General features: G+C 34.8%; 1 protein-coding gene and 1 non-coding gene across 2 annotated transcripts; both read left to right on the forward strand.

The window, feature by feature from the left end:
• Positions 1 to 608: 608 nt before the first annotated feature.
• Positions 609 to 12,966, forward strand: LOC118196490 (uncharacterized). The gene is made up of 3 exons (XM_035367954.2): positions 609 to 738; positions 4,355 to 4,716; positions 10,564 to 12,966. The coding sequence occupies exons 1-3, from the start codon at positions 712 to 714 to the stop codon at positions 10,913 to 10,915; spliced, it is 741 nt and encodes a 246-aa protein (XP_035223845.1). The 5' UTR covers positions 609 to 711; the 3' UTR covers positions 10,916 to 12,966.
• Positions 12,967 to 15,135: 2,169 nt separating this feature from the next.
• On the forward strand, positions 15,136 to 15,227 carry TRNAI-UAU (transfer RNA isoleucine (anticodon UAU)). The gene is given in 2 exon segments: positions 15,136 to 15,173; positions 15,192 to 15,227. It is a non-coding gene; the product is annotated as a tRNA-Ile (tRNA).
• Positions 15,228 to 21,696: the final 6,469 nt, after the last annotated feature.

The raw sequence follows: 21,696 nt of genomic DNA on the forward strand, positions 1-21,696 counted from the left end.
TCAAATAGATGGACTACAGTTTGCTTATTATCTTATGCCGATGGACTGTAACATCCTCGAAAGAGGTAAGTTAAGCAAAATAATCACCGACTGAATCTCCACAATGAGATGAATCAAGCAATGGCTTAACATGCCACTGATTGCTGTTGTAAAACCATTAGTTCCATTTAAAAATATTGATAAATGAGCGTAAAGAAATTCTCAGTTCTATTCGGATACTGAACCCGGAATGTGACATTCAACCTTGCAACAATTTGCCATTACTTCCATGTCTGTCCGAAGGATTTTCCCTTAACGGTTTCAAAGGTTTGATCGCATGCTTATAATATATCTCCGGCACGCGAGAAAATTAGCTCTATGAACAGTGTCAATTCCAATCCATGAATTTCTTTCTCATTCACAGTATCGAACCCTCTAAAGAAACTAACAAAACGAAACACACGCGAAACGTTAGCCATCCGTGTAACCTAGACTATGTAAGTCAGTGGGATGCGCTTTCGATGAAATTTTTCATCTTTCAGTTGCCAATTATACGCAAGATAACTTTCGCCGTTTTCCTCAAAGAGAAATTTCCAAACATGTGGCGTCCATCCAAGTCTTAGTTTGGCATCTGACGTCACTGTAAGAAGACACGCGAGCAAAATGTCGAGATATATTGTGATATGAGAGGGGTATATAACTAACAGGAATATTTTCTTTGATTCTCATAAAATGACCAGAGGACACCTTCGAATCAAGGTGAGTGTGAAATAAGATCTTTTATGGTGTTGAACATATGTGGTCTCCCAGTTAATGATTTATCAAGTAACAGAATAATGATGAATGTGATTAACCAGTGATTACTTTAGAAAAGTCAACGAAATTTAACAATTAATTTAAGATTTAAACATTTTAAGAAGATTTTTAATACATAATTTGGATAGGTTGAATTTTAATACAGTCCTGTATGGTATGAATTGACTTACGCACTGCCGGTTCATGAATATTTTGCCTCAACAGTCTTAAGATTGTGATTGAATCTGAATGAAGTATCAGTTACAAACACAGAGAATGAGAAAAACTAGTTTAACTTTGTTTATTTGTCTGTTTTATAAAATTTACTGCATCGTTAGGTCTAGGTTTTGAGTGCAAGAATATGTAAAATTCTCCCTAATTTTAATATTAATTGCGCATGTTAAACATTTGAGATTTAATGGTGAGTATTAAAATAATACCCTTCATTTGAGTAACAAAAATAAAGTCATATATTTGGAAAATATTTCCATTTTGGTGAATTTCTTTTTTACATCACCAAAAATAACCTAATATATTTCCTTCAAAATTCAAACGAATTTTAAAAAAAAATTTGGCATTTTATTTTAATGTATTTGAACAAAACACATTGAATCTGGACTACTTTTATAGCTTAATAAACAATCCTAAGAAAACCCATTCATACTTTTATTATACTTTACTATATGTTATTTGTAAGACTTTTACATTTTTTTATATTTTTATTCATAAGGGTATTTATTTCTGTAAATTTTGCTACAGCAATAAGTCTAGAATGTATGTGTTTTCTGATTTTACAGTGAAAATCTAAAACATTTAACATCTGACTTCTCGGTTTAAAATTTATACCTGAATAATATTGAATACTTATAAAGTATTTCTCCCGCCTTCTTGACATGCCTTCGTGGTGGGGTGGTCTGCACGCTGGGCGTGGTCTAGAGGTCCGCGGTTCGATTCCCGGCGAAGGCGTTACTAGTTTTTCATATCTCCTGCTTCCTATAAATGCCTAATGTCTCTACATACTAAGAATAAGGTATAGGTTTTTATATTAATCAAAAAACATATAAATTCTAAACTTATTGCTGTAGTAAAATTTGTACAAACAAATGACATTATAAATATAAATATAGTAAAACTCCTGTAAACAACATCTAGTAAAGTAATATAATTAAAGTGTGAATAACTTCTCTTATCAATCCGCTTTTTTAGATTTTTAATTGAAATACTCTCATTTTTCTGTCACGAAAAATAAACAAACACCTTTTCCTCAAAGTTCGTGAAATGTAATTTATATAACATGCACTTGTCTACTTTAATAAGCAATCGAAAAAAATATGACATGACACAAAACAAAATGAAAAAAGACTGATGAATTTATTTTAAATTATTGTATGCTGTTCATAACTGTTGCATTTTTTATATTCATTTATATTTTATTTGCATAACTTTAATACCTGAAAATATTACATGTATAACAGATATTAGTTTCGCTGAAGATAAAATTCGGTTTTATGATAGAAGGATAAGGGCATACCCTAATATTAGTATTTTAACTATTATAATTTGGAGAAAATTGTTGGGACTTTAAAATTTACATGGCATTTAATACACCTTAAAAAGGTAACTGCTTTGAGAACACACAAAAATAGAGATCAGAGATCACTTATTTAATCTGATAACGTAAAAATTATTTTGAGACTGTCTCCAGCTTCCAGCTCTATCAACACAGTGAACTGTCGGAAACTTTTCAGTATTTTTCTCGCACTGTGCTCTCTCCAAATGACAAATTAAATGGTATTTTTATCCTAGTATACTAATAATATTTATCCTAAAATTCGTTAAATTAATAATGTAACTAATTTCTGAAACAGTTTCGTAGGTGAACCTGAAATCTCCATTTCTATTATTGAAGAAAATTTCTCACTTTCGAGTAATTGAAATGAGACTGCAAAAATTGCACAGAACTGAATCTTTTGCTTGGACTGGAAGTACGTTTTTACCACGAATTGCTGCCATTTTACCAAAAGGTATTGACTTTCTCAATAGAGTTATTAGCTAGAAAATCAAGCTAGGAGGAATAGAGTGGTACTTAATGGATCTTACCTCTCCTGAGAGGACTGAAACAGTGTTTCGTAAATAAATCTCCGTAACGCAGCATTCCAGATGTAATCCAGGGCTTCAGATAAATACAACATTCTGAAAATAATGTGAGCTAGTTTACCGTATAGGCTTTGGGAGCATACCGTCATTTTTCCAGCATTCATTTTTAGGCAGAATCTTTTGGTTACTACCGTTCTGGATAAAATGGTGGAGTACTCAGGTTATCTGATTATCTCACCTATGAGTTCAATCTTTGAAATCTTTTTGAGGAAAAAAATTCAGAATCATTCTATATTCGTTCTGGTTCTTCAAAATTACTATTATTCCTGCCGATCTAAAGTGTATATACCGTGTTTACACTCAAATCAGATAAAAATCAGATATGCTCTCTGATTTTTATGAGAACTGTGGCAACAACTATTCCAACTAGATGAACACGATGTACGAGAACTTGCCCTATTAACAAGTATTTATTTTATTAGCCTTGGGTTCTATTAATTATCGTTGTTCTCCATTTAGCATTACGAAATGTCAACTAATATTTTTTGTGATACATAAGTAAATGAAACAAATAATCAGTTTGAGTATTCCCACGGAAATTAAAATATGCAATCAAAAGTCTACTCTAAAAAAGCTTTTCTTCAACTAGATGCCTCAAAAACGTCCTGTACTATAGTCTGTTACGACCCTTCCCTCATTTATGCTCATAACATGTGTTGTCTTCACCGAAAATACTGAGAATTTAGAATTAGCAAATTAGATTTGACCTTCTTTTCGCAGCATTCCTTGTTGTTTGAACGGAAAAAATATTCTTGTGGGCCTATTCCAAAGTAACATACTATAGTCGTAGCAATGGCGCTTGAAAACTAAAAGTAAAGCGAATGACTAAACAAGGAATTATTCCCCCGTGCATGCTTTCATGATACGTATGTCCCTTGCAAGTCCATATAGCTAGTAGAATATCCGTGATTTGAATCCATTCGAGGACGCTGTTCAATTTTTAAATTTCTTGCATCATAAAAGCCAAATAATCTCCATAGGGCCAGAATAAAGACTGCCAGAATTTGGTCAACTGGGCCACGGGCTTCTCCTCATTTGCCTTTAAGTGGGTAGAATATGAAAAATTATTCTACCCTCTCGTTGTTAAGTAATTATAGGTTAAGTAATTATAGCTCTCTCTCTTTGTTAAGTAATTATAGGACATCTATTTAATAATCTTAGATCCTGGCGACAGTACAGTTAATTTTTCATGATTCTTTTACTTCAGAAAAATTTCAGAGTCTTAAAAACTCTAAAAATGGATTTGGATCATAGAAGTCAAAGTTCATGTTTCTTTCCTGATTCAGATTAAATAAATAACTTTTTAATATTTGCTTAACTTCTTTGCAATCGCTGCAGATGAGAATTATTTACGCAAATAATAATAACTAAAACTTCAATTCATAGCAATCTTGCATTCTTTTAAATGGAATGTTCATTTCAGGACAAGCCAAAGGCGAGACGATGCTGGCATCGTAACACTTCATCTCTAGGTCCTCAATGTTACTTACTATGGATTGTTGTCCCTGGTTTGATTTCTGTCCTCTTCATTCGTGAGGGTGAAGCTAGTCACATGAAGAAACTTATCCACCACATGATGATGTCCGCCATGTCTTCAGGAGGCAAGAAACTCATGATGAGTGTAAAAGGTGTACTCGTTCCCATCCCTATTCCTATGCAAGTGTCTTTGCCTTCCCTGCCTTCCATCAGCTTTTCGAAGGGAGGAGACGATAAAGGAGATTCTGGGGGCGGTGGCGGGGGAGGAGATGAGAAGGTTAAAGTAAAATATGTTCCTGTGCCTGTGCCGTAAGTATAATTTCAAATATTTTTTCTCTATAAAAATTGATAATGAGAATTTCAGCTTTGATCCAACATAACACGCACATACGCTATTCCATCCATATACTAAAAACCTACAAAGTTGAACATTTCTTTTTACATAAATTCTAAAAACTTGTTTAGTCATTAGGAATTAAGAAAACAGGCGAATAAATATATTACAATTATTTTATTTCTTACTTTATTTATTTACCATATTTGCCGGCGTATAAGACGCAACTTTTTTTATTTGAAAATAGGTCTGAAAAACGGATGCGTTTTATACGTCGAGTCGACACTTATTGCATCGATACGTCGTTTGTGAATAGGTCAAAGTTTCATGGAATGCTCTGAAAACAGAGACAGTGGTTAAATCATTTAAGAAGTGTGACAATAGTAATGCACTGGATGGTACCGAGGACAGTTTGTTGAATGAGGCTTCAGATGCTGATTTAGAAGAAGTTTCAAGTGACTCTTCATTCAGCTCTGGAGATGAGTGTGTGGGTTTTGACGAAGGAGATTAAAAGGTGTTCTTTCCCAGATAAATCGGATATTTGCAGAGAGTATTATTTTGTATTTGTATTAGTTTATATTGAAAATACTGTAAATTCATTATAATGATCAGTAATAAAGTTTTATCCTTCAAAAATATGTACAAAAACGAGGGTGCGTCTTATACTCTGGCAAATACGGTATTTTATGGTGAACAACTTACTTAAAAAAATGGTATACGTTTTTTAAATACGTAAAGATTGAGCGAACAGGGATTTCTATTAACATTTGAAATTTTACTATTGTTTTTCCCATAAACATCTAATACTTTCTTAGATATATGTTTACATATTCTATTACTAATTTTTATAGGCAGGAAAAGCACTATCATTAGCTTACTATTAACGTTACTATATTGCTAATTTATAAAACCGGAAATTTTTTGTAAAAGAATGAATCGATATTATTCTGGACTTTTCTGTTTAAAGAGAAACAAAGAGTAAAATCTGCTTAAAATGAATATCCGCGGAATTGATTAAATTGATCATTTTCCTGGTTAAAACAATTTTACTTGAAATTTTCGCGATAAATACAGTAATTATTTACATAATTTGTGAGATTATGTAAATTATTAATTATTTACATAATTATTACACTAATTATTTACATAATTAGTAAAATTATTAGTGAGAATTAGTGAGATTAATTAAGCACTATCGTTAACTTACATTTTAAAGTACTAATGTATAAAAATGAAGCTTTCCTAGAAATCTAAACTTTTCCTTTAAAGTAGCGTGAAACCTGCTTTAAGAGACCAATCATCGGAATAACAAAATTTATCATTTTACCTCATTAATAAATACAGCAACAAATTTATTTGAAATTATTACGATAGACAGAATATATTTTGTCAACTAAAATATATAATAAATAAATAAAGTGGAAATAGAAAAATAATTTGGAAGATTTTGCATACTCTGGTATTCTGCAGTGTTTGTTTTCTCACAGTATTGACTGAAGTCATGGACACATTTTTAAATGTTCATTTTTGCAACTTAGCATGAAAATATTTATATATGGCAACAAGAGGAAACTTAAATCCAGTTTAACATACAAAACTTTAAATATATGTAATTACCAAAACCATTATCGTTTAACTGAGCACAAGTAAAATCGAATGAAGTAGCCAATTGAAACTGCACATGTTCACCATCGTAGTCCTCGATCTGAAAGCGAATCAGATGGTATTATATGAAATGAACTATTTAGTTGATGAAAGTCAGTTTTCCTGTTTATTCTGTAGTAAACAAATGATTTAAAAGTCCGTTTATTTATATTATATTTTGGTAGCGAATATTTATTAAATTTATTAGGATAACTTCGCATTTTTTAAATTTTATTTATCGATGTTAGTGAAACACATTTGGAGATATGCGACTACTATTAAATAGTTATGTAAAATGTTTAGATTTATTAGACAGAAATCCTACAAAATTACTCGGCCCTTGTTGGGAAACGAAAGACCATTTTCTGGTTTGAACCAACTCCCCGTTAGAAGACCTTTGAGTTGCTAACCGTCTATGCTGACTAGCGCTTCAAGATAAGTGAGAGGCAAGCCCATGTATCTTTATAATATTTTTTACATTCTCTCTAAAAGAAAGGGCTACTAAGGGAAGAAGCGAGACCTAAACTTGACCAGCTTGGTGATAGGTGATGATGAGTTATCGTCAGCTGTCGATGTCACCGCAATCGGAAATTATTAGACTTCCTGGAGATCGAAATCCTAGCAAGTGGAGGGGGGGAAGACTGCGCTCTGACGAAAACTAAACCGATACCTTCTAATTCATAACTGGCCATCCAGTTCATTAAATTACAAAGATTGATAACCTTTAAATCCTTTGTATCCACATTTAAAGTATGGGAAAATAGGGCTACAGAACTAGAGAAATAGTTTACTGTACACCTACAAATAAACATGATCGATGTAATACGCTAAACTGATACTTTCTTGTGCCGATTTAATGAAACTAGATAGAAAAAGAACTTAGTACACGAATGAAAACTTTAAGTTATTTAGAAACAAAATCACTAAGAAACAAAACAGTCAGCAGCTTACTCATTCGCTATTGGTTTCACCAGAAATAAAGAGGCAGACACAGCTGGTAATTGAGTCCTGGATTCAACTCGATTTGGCAAAGTGATGCAGCTTTATGAGAATTTTAGCTACTTCCTTTATGACAATCATTAATTAGTGTCTCTTCAAAATTCCCCTTTGATACATGTATCAGTCAAAACAAGTACGCTGTCATGAATAAGAAGTCAGCTTAAATGTTTTTGAATTTAGATACTATATGCTGTAATGCCCGTAGTCCAATGAAAGGGGAGGAAATAGCTTGGCGTGAGAAATAATTAGTCCGACGGACCAGTCACTGGTCATCGCCGATTGGTTTGTTGGATGGAAGTAATTAAAAAAAGAAGAAGAAAAGAGAAACGAAAAAGGAAAATGACGACAAGGGGACATTTGGCCCTGGATTGTTGGAGGGAATGGTCAGATTTTTGTCTGGAGGACCGTCGCCATTTTTTTTATGAAGGGAATGTTTTCTTGTCCGACGGGGAAGAGCTGGACTTATATCCCAAATGATTGTAACCTATGTTGTTATCTAATCAAGTTGTTTATTTCATTATTAAGATTTCTTATTAAAAAAATAAAAGGTGTCGTCTATGCGTCGATTGAAGGAACCATATGTGAAAAACGAACGCTACGCTACAGGAAGGAATATGACAATTCACTTCCCATCTATCCGACAACCAAGGAGCATCTATCAACTCATATAGGCTTTATTTTTTTCTTTTAGCCCACAAGTGTAAAAAATAATGAAAAAGGCTAACTCGTTTCAAAAGTAGGAAAATCTTTCCTTTTTATTCAGTATAACAATAAGTGCTTTCTTTCAAATTGTATGATTTCTAAACTATGTAACGTGACGTTTGAAGGAACAAAATGCAGTGTCATAGTGAAAATCTTAAAAGGCTTAACTTAAACTCTGTTAAACAAAATTACTGAAAATTGCCGCATTCATATTTTTGTCTAAAAAGTTGGCAAACAGACTGTTTTATAATCTATGAAAATTTCAAAACGTTACAAATATAGATTTTTCTTCTACAGAAATCTAATTGAAGGAAAAAAATTTATAGATTTTGAAAAAGTCGTCAAAATCATTAAATTAAATAAACTTCATTTGAAAAATTGATTTTCGATCTATTTGATGGTGCAGATAATGAAATTCTGAGATAATTAGCTGTATCACTAAACAAGAATGTGTGGAATATCGGGAAAATTCCGTATAATTCGCTTGTACGTTAAATATAAAAACTGAAAAGAATCTTGAATAAACTGCTGTTGGAATAATATATTGTTATCGCAACTTCGTGCATATGCAAAATGCCAGGAAAATCGTCTCAGTAGAAATAGCTCAAAAACTAATTTCAATATTTCACCTAGACAAACTAATAGAGGAAACATCCTGAATATAACTGAATCAAATGGTTTTAGTAATGCTCTGAATCTCACCTTTGGAGCTCTTCAAGCGATATCTTTGATATGTGGTGGAATACACTAAATACACACATGTCCATAAATTAAGGATAATTCGGAGTCACGCGGAAATCGAACTCTAAAATAAATATATCACCTGTAAAATCACTACACACATCTTCAAGAATCATACGCAAATTTCAGGAAGTAAGCAGATGACATCGATGGTACGTCACAATGACGAGAGTGTAAGAGAGTGATATATAAGGAATACAGGCAAAGAAGTAAAATTGTTCGCAGGCGCTTTATAAGCATTTCAGTGCAATAACCGAATAGTTATGACACAAAGGACGCATTTGGATGATTTTTTACGTGGTAGAATTATCGGCCGTCTGGAATGTGAGTGTACCCAACTGGAAGTATCAGACGAACTTGGAATTGCTCAGAGTATCATCTCCAGGCTTTGGCAACGATTCCAAGATGATGGTAATGTGAGTAGACGTTACAGCACAGGTCGCCCCAGAGTTACAACGCCGAATGAGGACCGGTATTTGGCAGTTACTGTCAAAAGAAACAGGCGGAGCACAGCCTCAGACCTGTCTCGTCAGCTCTCTTCAGCCACTGGTACGACAATTTCAAGGCAGACCGTGTACAGACGCTTAGGGCAGATTGGTCTATATGCTCGTAGACCTGTCAGATACGTTCCACTTACTGCAACTCACTGTCGCCTGCGGTTAGCCTGGAGTAGAGAGCATGCATTGTGGACACCGCAACAGTGGGCTTGTGCGATGTTTTCCGACGAGTCCAGGTTTAGCTTGCAGTCTGATTCTCGCCGGAGTTTCATATGGAGAGCTCCAGGTATCCGTTACCACTAAGAAAACATCATTGAACGACACCGTTACGGTGCTTAAGGAGTGCTCATTTGGGGTGGAATTATTCTGGGTTCCAGAACTGACCTGCATGTTCAAATTGGAACCATGACAACCCAAATCTATCGGGACGTCATTGTGGAACAACATGTACGTTTGTTTCGGGGCGCCATGGGCGCACCATTTGTGTTTATGTATGACAACGCCCGTCCTCACCGTGCAAACATCGTAAGCGAATGCCTTCAATCGGAGGATATCACCCCTACGGGCTCGCCAGCATTCTCACCGGACTTGAATTCAGTAGAGCACGTGTGGGATATGCTTGGCCGACGAGTTGCAGTCCGTCAACCTCCTCCTACATGTCTACCGGAACTTCGGAGAGCATTGCTTTTTAAGTGGTGTAATATCCCCCAAGACTGATCGATAATTTGATACTCAGCATGCCTAGGCGTTGTACGGACTGTATTGCATCGTCTGGGAGACATACAATGTATTAACAAGCATACCAACCATGTAATATTGGTTTTTTGTAAGTAGGTTTTTTTTTTATTGTAATTTGCTCCTGGGAGAAAAAATCGCTAATTTTTTGAATAATATCAAACATATAGCATATTTTTTTTGCTCTTTACCTTTTGTTTAATAAATAAGCTTTACAAATAAGTCATATTTGTTTTGCTTCTAACTCTTCCTTTGCCTGATTTTGCATTATCCTTAATTTATGGACACGAGTGTATATACTGCTAACTGCCATAAATGATCCTCGGTGCGGACAATAGTATAAAGTTATAAAAAACACGCGACAAGAAATCATGAGATAATAAATATTGCTTGTGCAATTACTAGATGCAATTTTGTATACGAATTATTATCCAAATTAACATGAAACTTAAATAGACTAAACTTTATAAAGAAAATTCATGCATGCATATTTTTTTATTTCAGAGTCAAAGGTGGAGGAGGAAAAGGTGGTGGTTGGAGTGGCGGTGGAGGAGGAGGATGGCCCGGTGCCGGTGGAGGAGGATGGCCTAGTGGTGGTGGAGGAGGAGACTGGAACTCCGGAGGTGATTGGAATAGTGGTGGTGGAGGAGACTGGAATGGTGGCGGTGGCGGAGGAGGTTGGAACAGTGGTGGTGGTGGTGGCTGGGAAACCTCTCAAACAGACTGGCATGCACCGAGTTCATCAAGCTGGGCAAAGAGTGGTGGTTCTAGCTGGCCAAGAGGTGATAAAGGAGACAGAGATTATAGTAGCAGAAATAGTGAATATGAGCCAGATTGGGACGATGAATGGAGATGAAATTCTCTTTGAAAAGAGAATAATATTTAATTAAAAAGTAAACAAGTCATGAGTTAATCACATGCGCTGGAGCCATTCGTACTCCTCAGTGGTGAAACAGAAGGAAGCATTCTGTTAATTCACTATGCCAATCGTATCTTGTGGAGAGAGTGATCTTGAAACTGAAATTTAGTTAAACGACTATTATTAATTGCGATACTTTATATGAAAGAGCCATGAAATACGTAACTTTTGGTGATTAGCCCTGAAGTTTAATGTTTGCCATAACAAGTGATTTCAAATGGGCATAATCACGTGCATTGATTTGTAAAATATTTGTGCAGTGTATAAAAGTATTTTCTAATGCAGGCATACTTTCAGATACTGCGAGTTCCACAAAGCGAGTCACATGAAATTTTTATTTTCTCAATGAGCATAAAGCTGTGTTTATCGTATGATATGCGCCTTTTTCCTGTTAAATGTGCAGTGACATTAGGTCTAAAAAGGTACATACTTAAATATAAAGCATTTAAAAGCTTTGTTTAAAAATACTGTTCACTATCTACGCCTTCAAGCTTTGCAGTCTTCTCACTGGTGAAGAATCTCGCTTGATGGCATAGCTACAGGTTAGTGGTTACTGAAAATATGTTTTGCATTTTTTATATTAGGGGGAAGGCTTTTTTACTAAAATATTACGCCTGAATATTTATCTGATACAAACTTTTTTCCTACATCTTCATTCCCTTCTGTCAGCCTTCATACAACTGAAGAAAGTTTAGAGCTTTGATGGAATTTGTGACTAAAATTTGATCTTCTTTTCAAGCTATTAATAAACGTTGCCTGCATCAACAGTAAAGTTGCTTCGCTTTCTTATAAATCAGTAAATTTTTCCAGTATTTTCGAAACACAGTAACACGAAGCGCAATGAAATGTGGTATGCCTGTATAAGCTTAGTACTTTTTAGTACATGTAAAATAGTTTTTTTTAAATATTTAACTATTATAAAAATAAAAGAACTTAAGATGTTATCTATGCAGAATATGTTAATTCTCATGCCATTGGAAAAAAATGCCTACAGCTATTTCCGCTTCTTGAAAACAAATTTTTCATAATTTATGCTCGTAGATCTTACATTTCATAGACTGGCTATAGCTAATTTGGGAAATATGAAAGATTTCATGCCCGCCTCCAAAAAAAGCAAAAACTTTCTCTTTTTCTAAGACGCGAGTTGTCCGCTCAGTAGTCTACCCGAAATTTTTGCAAAATGAAAACACCCGAAATTTTGCAAAATGAAAACATTAATACCAACTTTCTGCGTTATTAAATACTGCTCATTAAACTGTTTTAATCGTGCATTAATTAAAGTTTCTTCACCTCTGATAAGATAACATTTCAAGGAGGAAATTAACATACAACTGTGTTTGATAAAAAAAAAAAAAAAAAGCAAGAATTTCTTAGTTATAAATAATTCCCGTTACATGCATATTAAATTTAGGAATGTGTTCTTTAATGCTAAGCAAAGTAAATAAGATTTATGTCTGAAGGTCAACGACTTACAATGCATTTGCACTTTGGAATTATTTCAAGTGTGCCATATACCTTTCACCTTGGTATAACGTCACACTTTGATGCATCGCTGAAATTCGCGAAAACATCACATCACGAAATGGTGATATATGGAACATGCTTCCTTAAACTTGTAGTATTTCTCTAACAATCATAGCATCTTTTGCTCGCTCGTTGACCTCAAGCATAAATGTCCGATTAAACATTTTTCGAGACACGCAGAGTAAGATATTAATGCGATGAATTGCACACAAGGAATTTATAATTGCAAATTAGCAAAGATGAGAATATAATTTTATAAAAATTTATACTTAATGAGAAATTCTGAATTTAATAACAATTAAAAATATTTGGACATGGTAAGTTCCTTTCAACAATTAATAAAAAATATTGACAGCTTTTGAAATAAATTGCAAATAAATTGCATTGTTAGGCAAAATTCAATCTTGTGGTGCCATTATTTTATCAAGAAATCATCTATGCTTTGCGATAGAGAGAGATTGCAAGAAACGGGAGGCGCTGTTCTCAAAACAGCAAACGTATTCTACTAGTTATGTAGGAAATAGTTATTTAAATAGGTCAAATAAAAATAAATAAATTTGATAAGTTTGGATTGCTTTGTTAATGGCTAGCATATAAGGATTATTTTTTTAATTGTCTATGAAGAAGGAGGACTTCGTGGAGAGGATTATTTAATTTCAAATGGGAATAACAGTTGCTTGCTAGTAAAATTTCAAGGCCTTAATTGAATTAGATCAGTACATCGATTACTTTAGAAAATATTTCAAGCATTCACAAATGTGGTATGTTACTGGGAGACAAACAGCTCGAACATCGGTAAAGAGTGAATGAATTTCTTTTCCCTGAATCATTTACTTATGTCTTACTAGATGAGACAATTCCCAAAACGTAGAATAATCATTTAAAGTCTTGCTGGGCATAACAGGATTACTAATGCAGAGAATTATAGACTAAATCAATCGAAAAGCGACAGCAGCACATTGCCAAACCACTATCACAGCTATACGAGCTCGATATATGATAGTACTGTAAGTCAAAAGCTACATGCAAAACATGTGCAACACCACATGTTTGTGCCCACTCAGGCCACAGCCTTTCGAGCATAATTAAAGTGACTTCAATCACTCACTTAATCATTTTCAGGGCTTAATTTTTAAAATTAGAAGTGCCGGAGCCCTGTGGAAAACCATCAGCAAATAGGAACAAAAATTAATTAATTAATTAATTAACTAATTTAAAATCATTTATAAAATAAAAATTAAATAGTTGATTATAACCAAATTAATTATTTAATTAGTATTAATAATTTACAATTTTCAATTATTATTTAATTAATAATTAGTATTTAATTTAAAAAAATATTAATTAAACATTAAAGAAATTAAATAATTAAAATTAAAATTAAATAAAATATAAAGAGATAAATTGAAATTTAATAAGCGATTTGTAATATCATTTTATTGCAAAAAATAAAAATTTTCGAGATCAAATTTCTGCTGAAATTGTTGTTCAGTTACATAAAAGGAGCGCCGGAGCCTTCTTATTTAGGGCTCCGGCTAGAATTATAATTTATCCCAAAAACTAAGAAGTACCGGATCCGGACTCCTGTGGGCTCCGGCGCACTTGTTAACTAATATTTTTTTACATTTACTCTAAATTTGGCCTGTAAATATATTTTCATCTGAAGAGAAAAAGAAATTTGCAATTAGTCATGTAACGCCATGGAAATTCATGTCTTTATTCGAGGCAGTGTGATGGCATGTTTTGAATTTTGATTTCGATGCAGCTCCAAAAAGTCACAAATAACCCATTGACAATACAAAAGTAAGTGAGACTTTGTGCTGCCCGTGTAGATATATATTTTCTTTCGGGATATGAAAGTGCTGTTTCACATAGAATCGTACCGGTCACGGAACCGATAAAACCGGAACACGGAGATTTACATTGAATCCGGAGTTTCGGGCTCGAAACTGGATACGTGACAACTGGAGCCATACAATTTGCATCAGTTCTAGCGTTTGTTGTGTGTTCATATGAGAATATATTGCGCTGGAATGTAACCAAGATATTAATCTTGGTTGGATTCGACTCTTTTTATGAATATCATACAAAAGCTCGGCTGATACCCTTGGTAACAAAATGTAGCCTGCTGCTTGTTAAGTGAAACATTTATTCTTGTAGACATTTCCTGCTCATTTTGAATCTATATATGAACAAAATTTTTCCATCACCCAGGGTATTTATGTAATAGGAAGAAGCAGAAAAATTTTTAAGATAAAAGTATGGGTGAAAAATTCATATTACAAGGGAAAAAATGTGGATGACTGGGGGGGGGGAGGTTTGAGGAACTGATTTCATATTTGTAATCATCTTATAAAAGTGGATAAGAATGAATATAAGTTGTACATTTAGTAAAAACCTTGTTGACTTTGCTCTAAAAACCATTGTGTATTTAGCCAGGCTTTAGAATCCAGTGTGTAGTTAGAAGAAGTTAAGAAGCGGAAAAAGGAAGAAGCTGCGTTTTGTTTTACGAAGAGGCTGTTTTCCGCAAAGAAAGTGAACTCGTGCCTTTTGTATCTTGCTAAAACCTTAGTAAAGGACAAAAGTGTGAATGGAAACCGCCTTTATATTATTTGATAGAAACAAATGCTATATCCCCAGTGGCGCAACTGGTTAGCGCGCGGTACTTATACAATAGTACAAGCGAGATATGCCGAGGTTGTGAGCTCGATCCTCACCTGGGGAAGGTTTGTTTTGCTCAGTGTGTGCATTTCATTCTTTTCCAGGTATCATTAAATAAGAATGCAATTATATCTTAGAATTAAAAAATGTAACTTAAAAATTATATCTTAGAATTTTACAAAGGTAGTCTTTTGTTATATTTTTACTTTTATTCCCGAGAGACATCATAGCAATACATTTTTCTTCATATATAATTTAATTCAAAATGTCTTGTATAATCTGAATATTTTCTAATTACGACGTTAAACAGAAATATTTATATTAAATTTTATATAGTCTACACTAATTATTAATATTTTTTATTATTTCAATCATAAGACTTAATATTTTAAATATGATGTTATTCATTCTTTTTAATAATATAAGAATCCAAAGATTCTGGAATCGACATTTCTAACGTCAAACTAAACATGTGTTTAACTTATTTCTGTTTAACTGACTTTTCGAAAGTCTCACATATATTTTGCTTTTTGCTCAATATATGAGCTGATATAGTATTAATTGAATGGGATTTCATTAATGTCAAGTGTGGAATGGAAATTGCGTCATTTTGCCGCTCGAAATATGCAGATGTATAGTTAAAAAACCTCATGTAATTGAAACGAAGAAGTAAACTATGACCCCTGTAAAGCCATTTCTAATTTTCTCATCATTTACATGTTCTTTAACATAAGCAAGTGATCGCAATACATTAGTGTGCAAATCTGTTAACAACGCAGACTTTGTCTTGAAGATGTACATAAGTACTTTCATTGATGAGCCATTTCAATTAAAATCTGCAGTTGCTATACACTTGCTATGAACGTTTCCGTTTCGGTGAAATAGAGATTTTTAGCATTCGAGGTAGTGCAAGAAGAGCTCCTAAGTGCTACTATCTCCGCCACCAGAAAAATTGAACACTTTTTTTTTTTTTTTTTCAATTATAGATACATTTTGTTCCTTTTATGCTGCAAATTTTAAAAAGGTTTTAAAATGAAAATTTTAAAGCTTATGTTACTCTCAATTTATTACAAAATAATTATTCTCAAAAATGATGTTGTTACAAATTTCGTACATATGTTCATACGAGTTCCTCTTAATTTTAGTGGAATTATATGTGAAATTGTAGTATTCCTTTTTTATAATGCAGCATGAAAATCTAAAGAAGCGAAGCTCTGGCAGAGAATTAATAATAAGTCTAGTATTTAACATTGAGTAAATGGTTATCTCGCTAAATTGGCGAGATATCGCCAAGCTGTTGACTGTTTTGACAACTAATTTTTAATCGTCAAATTTGACGAGAAATTGCCAAAATGCGTAAAGTTTGGTGACATTTTGGTCCGATGTCTGTATAACTGTAATGGATATTGTAATTGAATGACTGCAATTGATACTATATGTCAGAAGTGGCCAAATTCCACTATGATAGAAACCGCATGGTAAATTTCGTGAAACCTCGAGAGCTGCAGCTGCATTTTCCGAGTCGCAAATCCATATTTATAACATTTAAAAAATTAAGAAACATTTCGAGTAAATTAATGAGAATTTCGCATTTTTGTGTAATTAATATAGTTTCATAAAAATGCGGAACTTTATTTATCCTGCTTTGCAATCAAAAACATATATCCCAACAAATTATAAATTTGAACCTACTATACCGTTCATTTGAACGTTATTTTTTCAGGTAAAAAACAAGCATTTTGTTTTTGTTTCCTTTATTCCTCATTGTTCATAACTATTGTTTGGTTTTATTACAACTGAGCTGAAGTAGGAAAAATATGTATTGGTCTTTAGAAATAGATATTGGAAAAAATTTTTCATTTCAGTGAGGAGTCGCTCATTTTAAAAACCAAATTGAACGTTTTTTCTTAAATTTTTTGCCTAAGGACGGAGAATTAACTTCGAAGCTCACTTATGAAAAGACTAACTATAAGAACTACAGATCTCAAATATTTCCGCAGATTAGAAGAGTTCCCACGTGGACAGCGATTTTCCTCCATGAAAGAGGTCTTTTTCAATAGCTACCCTAGCTGTTCAAAGACTAAGTAAAACTAGTATCCTAGGAGGAATAGCAAATCTTCCAAGACAATGGATCCCGGTTATCATTGTAAAGCAAGGAATTTACACAGAAAAACTGTAAGCAGGAACTATCTAAAATAAAATTAATCTGAGAAAAAAACATTCGAGAGCATTAATTTTAAACTGCCGTCGTATAAGCATATTACCTGATATTCTGATGGCCATTATCTGCACTATAACACTTCAGGAGCTCGCCACGGATGTTGAAAGGGTGTCTCATTTCGCTTTTTTAGACTGGCCAACAGAAACAAGAATATTGTTCCTGCAGTATTTCATCTATGGCATCCGATATCCTGAGATACAGAAAGCCCTAATAATGTCGGATGTCAAGAATTTAAAAAATGCTTTAGTGCATGCCATTAAATCAGGCAGTCCAGCAAAAACTCGTAGAGACCGCCGCCAAAACAGAGCTGCTCAAGTCCTGGAACCTGTGGATAAAGTGACTACTCATTTAGACGATCCGGCACAATACCTTTTAAAGTGGGAATTTCGACAAAAGAAGTGGGAAGTCTAATCAGGCCTAGAGGAGTACACAGCAGGGGCGTAGCTAGAGGTGGGCAAGGGGGGGCATCTGTCCCCGGGCGCAGAATCCAAGGGTCGCCAAACTGATGTTACGACATTTTAGAATTAAATGTTTTCCATCCTTGGCAAGCAGTAGGGGGCGCGAAATCTTCAGTTGTCCCTGGGCGCTGAAAACCCTAGCTACGACTCTACACAGGTAAAATTTTGTGAAGATAGCACTTATCATTTTAATTCTGTGGGTGTGCCCGAAGGGGGCACACTGAATAAATAGAGCTTCGAAAAGAGTGCTAAAATGAGCATTGCTGGGATGAGCGTAAAAGAGTAAGAGATTTTGCCCACGATTTAGAAAACTAAAGTCTGAATACCGTAGCAGATTTAGCACTACCCAGGGTGTGCCATGTGTATGAATGGAAAAAACTTGGGTATATGATATTTACATTATTTACATTTCATATTTACATTTTCGTCTATTTTTTTTCATCCTGGTACTTTTCGAAGAAAGTGACACCCCCTTTGAAAAAGCACAACCCAATATTGCATGTTTCGCATATGGACCGGGATCCGTATCAGATTCATTATGTGAAAACAATTCGTGTAACACTTTCACTGCTTCAGAAATGGTCAGACCTCTCCGATCCATTTGGAAAATAATTAAAAATCCGGAAAAAAAAAAAAAAAAAAAAAAAACTATTATATAATTTGAAACTATAAATTATAAAAAAAAATTAAATAAACGTCTACAAATCAAAACTATTAAACGTAGCGCTAACAAAACTTCTTTGAACGAAAGCGAAACAGAAAAAGAGAACTGCTCTAGTGAAAAAACCAACAGCTAACTTATAAAATTACACCTGACCTTCAGAAAATCACCCCAACAATTTTTTTGTTGATAACAATACCTCCCCTTCCCTACCCCCCCAAAAAAAAGAGAAAAGAAGAAAGAGAAAAACAGGAAATGAAACACAGATGTGGACCCACCTTTCTGTTGTGAATGAGCTGACCGATGAGCTGCAGAGAAACAAAGATAGAGGTTTTAGTCTTGTCCTAGTCTCTCAGTGAGACCACTCTGAGCACACCTGATGTTCGCTGTTCGATTTTAGGCAAGATTTCAAGGTAAAAATTTAAAATTAACATAGAATAAGGAGATTAGCATGCAGACAAGAAAAAACAATTAAAAAAATTCTTTTTATATACTAAAAAAAAATCTGGAAGATTTTGTTTTTGAAAAATGACGGTCTTTAAAAGCTAAACATGGCTAAAATACATGGACTGGTTGTTTTGGGCTGCCATATATAAATAAAGAAGGTTCAGAGTAACCTATAAATCCTTTTTCATTCAATTTTTATGTGCGTGCAGAAGGAAAATTTTAGGTGACCGTGCCGCAAAGGGTTAATCAGGCAAATCAATAATATGATTGATGCGGAATACGAGTGGTAAAAAACCGACCCTAAAGTGAAAGCAGTGGTGAAGGCTACGTACGAAGGAACTGCAGAACATCCCAAGGTATGCAAAATAAGACCGCTCCCCAGCAAGGAGCTACGAAACAAATTAGTGGCCATCTCGCGGACGTTGCCCAGATATTGAGAAGTCCCAATTTAAAGCGCTCCAGATTTCTGCAACGAGTAGCAGTAGTAAAGGGCTTTTCATCATGGGACAAAGAAAGGAATTCCTTGCAATATGACCATCGATTCTACAGCAAATGTTACCATCAGCTGGAAAGATTTAGCTCAACAGTTCGAAGGTAAACTCATCTGGACGCCGCCCTAGCTTAATCTCGAGAATGTGACCGGTAACAAAATCGAAATTGAGGGAAAGTCAAAAGTTAACACCCCGTCTGGGAATACCGCCTACCATAACACAGGCATATGGAGCATATATTACCGACCCTTACATACTCAAATTAAAATTTCTAACGGGAAAAATAAAGAACTGCATTCTGCCTTCGAGGACATAACTCTGTTCGGAATTAAAGATAAGGAAGTTAAATCCATCCATCAAATTATAGCTCAAGACGATATCATAGTACCAGAAAGAACAGAATTCCTACTTTCTGGATCCATAGTCGAGAACAGAGATTTTTGATTTGGTGTACTGGAATATCCCGAGAACTGTAACAGCCGGAAAGGTGTATTAGTAGACCTATCGAGGACCTTTATCCCGATGTGAGTTGCCAATGTAACTGACAAGGCGAGAATTATTCAGAAAAGTGAAGTGGTTGCAGCATGTACTCCAGTGACTTGCGTTAAACGAAACAGTAATCCTCCAGAATATGTGTCTTCGGAGACCCGAACATCGGAGTTACTGCAGAATGAGCAAATAAGCAATGAAGAGAGCAGTGCTACCGAAAATGTCATTCAAGAAGCTTTCCACCGCTCGTCTTCTGACGTAGGTCGAACCAATTTGACACAGCATAGAATTGATACAGAGGATCATCCACCAATCATGTAACATCCAAGACGTCTAAACAGGAAGAGATAGAAAACCTTCTAAAGGACATGTAAGAAAGCGACATTATTGAGCCTTCAGCAAGTTATTCGGCCCTTCGCAAAGTCCTAGGACCCCTGCCAAGAGCTACTGATGACAACAAATACATCCTTCCTGTCACTGATTATTTCATCAGGTGGCCTGAAGCGTACCTTATTCCTGATCAAAGAGTTATCACGATAGCAGAGGTAAGAATACAGCATTGCATTTCTAGGTTCGGTGTGCTTCTTCAGTTATATTTGTGATTAAGGAATGGATTCTATCTCGGCTGTAATAACTCTGCAAACTACACAGCATAGGCAAAATCGAAACAACACAAACAACACTTTTAGATCCACAGTCAGACGGTATGGTAAAGGGGTTTTTAATCGAACCATCATTAATAACCTCTCTCTGATGCTTTCCCTAAACCAACAGGACTGAACCCAAAAGTTGCCTCTGTTCTTACTGGCCTATTGCAGTTTTGTCCAGAAGACTACCGGTTACTTCCCATCCCTTCGGTCATGAATTTCGTCTGCCTTGTGATTTGTTCTTTGGTCGCTCTCTGGATGCGCCTTCATCACCTAAGGAGAGCATTTAAAATCTCCAAGCACGGTTTAAGTAATGCATAATTTTGCAAGAGAGTGAGTTAACTTGGCGAATGAGAAGATGAAGACCTGATACGACACGAGAGCTACAAGACATCAATTCAACGAAGAGGACAAGATGTGGTTATGTAATCTGACTCGAAAGAACTTTGTCCTGAAGTACATTCACCTCGGAGGGTCCTTACACAGTCCTAAACAGGCTGAACGGCGTCTTAGTTCAGATCCGTACGTTGGGATCACCAGCGGCCGAGCGGTAAAGTCGATGAACACTGGTAGTTCGGTCTGAGGTGCGAATCCCGCGAACGGGCTGGCTGCATGGGTGTTTTCGTGGTTTTCCCCATGTGTGACGTGTATACGAGCCAGTTCCCTTAGAAAGTCCTCCACGAAGGCATCCCTCCCCTTAGGCAGATAGCCCTCGAGGCTTTGCCATAATCTTACACACACAGATCCACACGACATTAGATTCTAAGCCTAAACTCCATTCATTATGATAAGCTAACCCCTTACTATGGCCCTAGCACGTAGTCCCCATAGAGTACATAATGTAAATAGTATACTAAGACTATGGTGATACTTTTATATAGATTTGTAAATTTATGCATTTATTTATAGATTTAGTATTTGATTTGGTTTTATAGTATTCAATGAAATTATTGTTTCAGTACTGCATCGATTTTCCTTTAGTTGTAGTTTCAGTCCAGGTATTGTACTGCTCAGAAAGTGCAGTCCTTGGAAATAGGGCAATGCTACGAATTTTGTACTTCTGTAAATAATTTTAGTGAAACTATAGTATTGTTTTTGCATAATGTAACATCAAAATCT

This window comes from Stegodyphus dumicola, chromosome 4 (assembly GCF_044657685.1).
Source record: "Stegodyphus dumicola isolate Sdum_Otavi_A_Nest chromosome 4, ASM4465768v1".
NCBI classification, from domain to species: Eukaryota; Metazoa; Arthropoda; class Arachnida; order Araneae; family Eresidae; genus Stegodyphus; species Stegodyphus dumicola.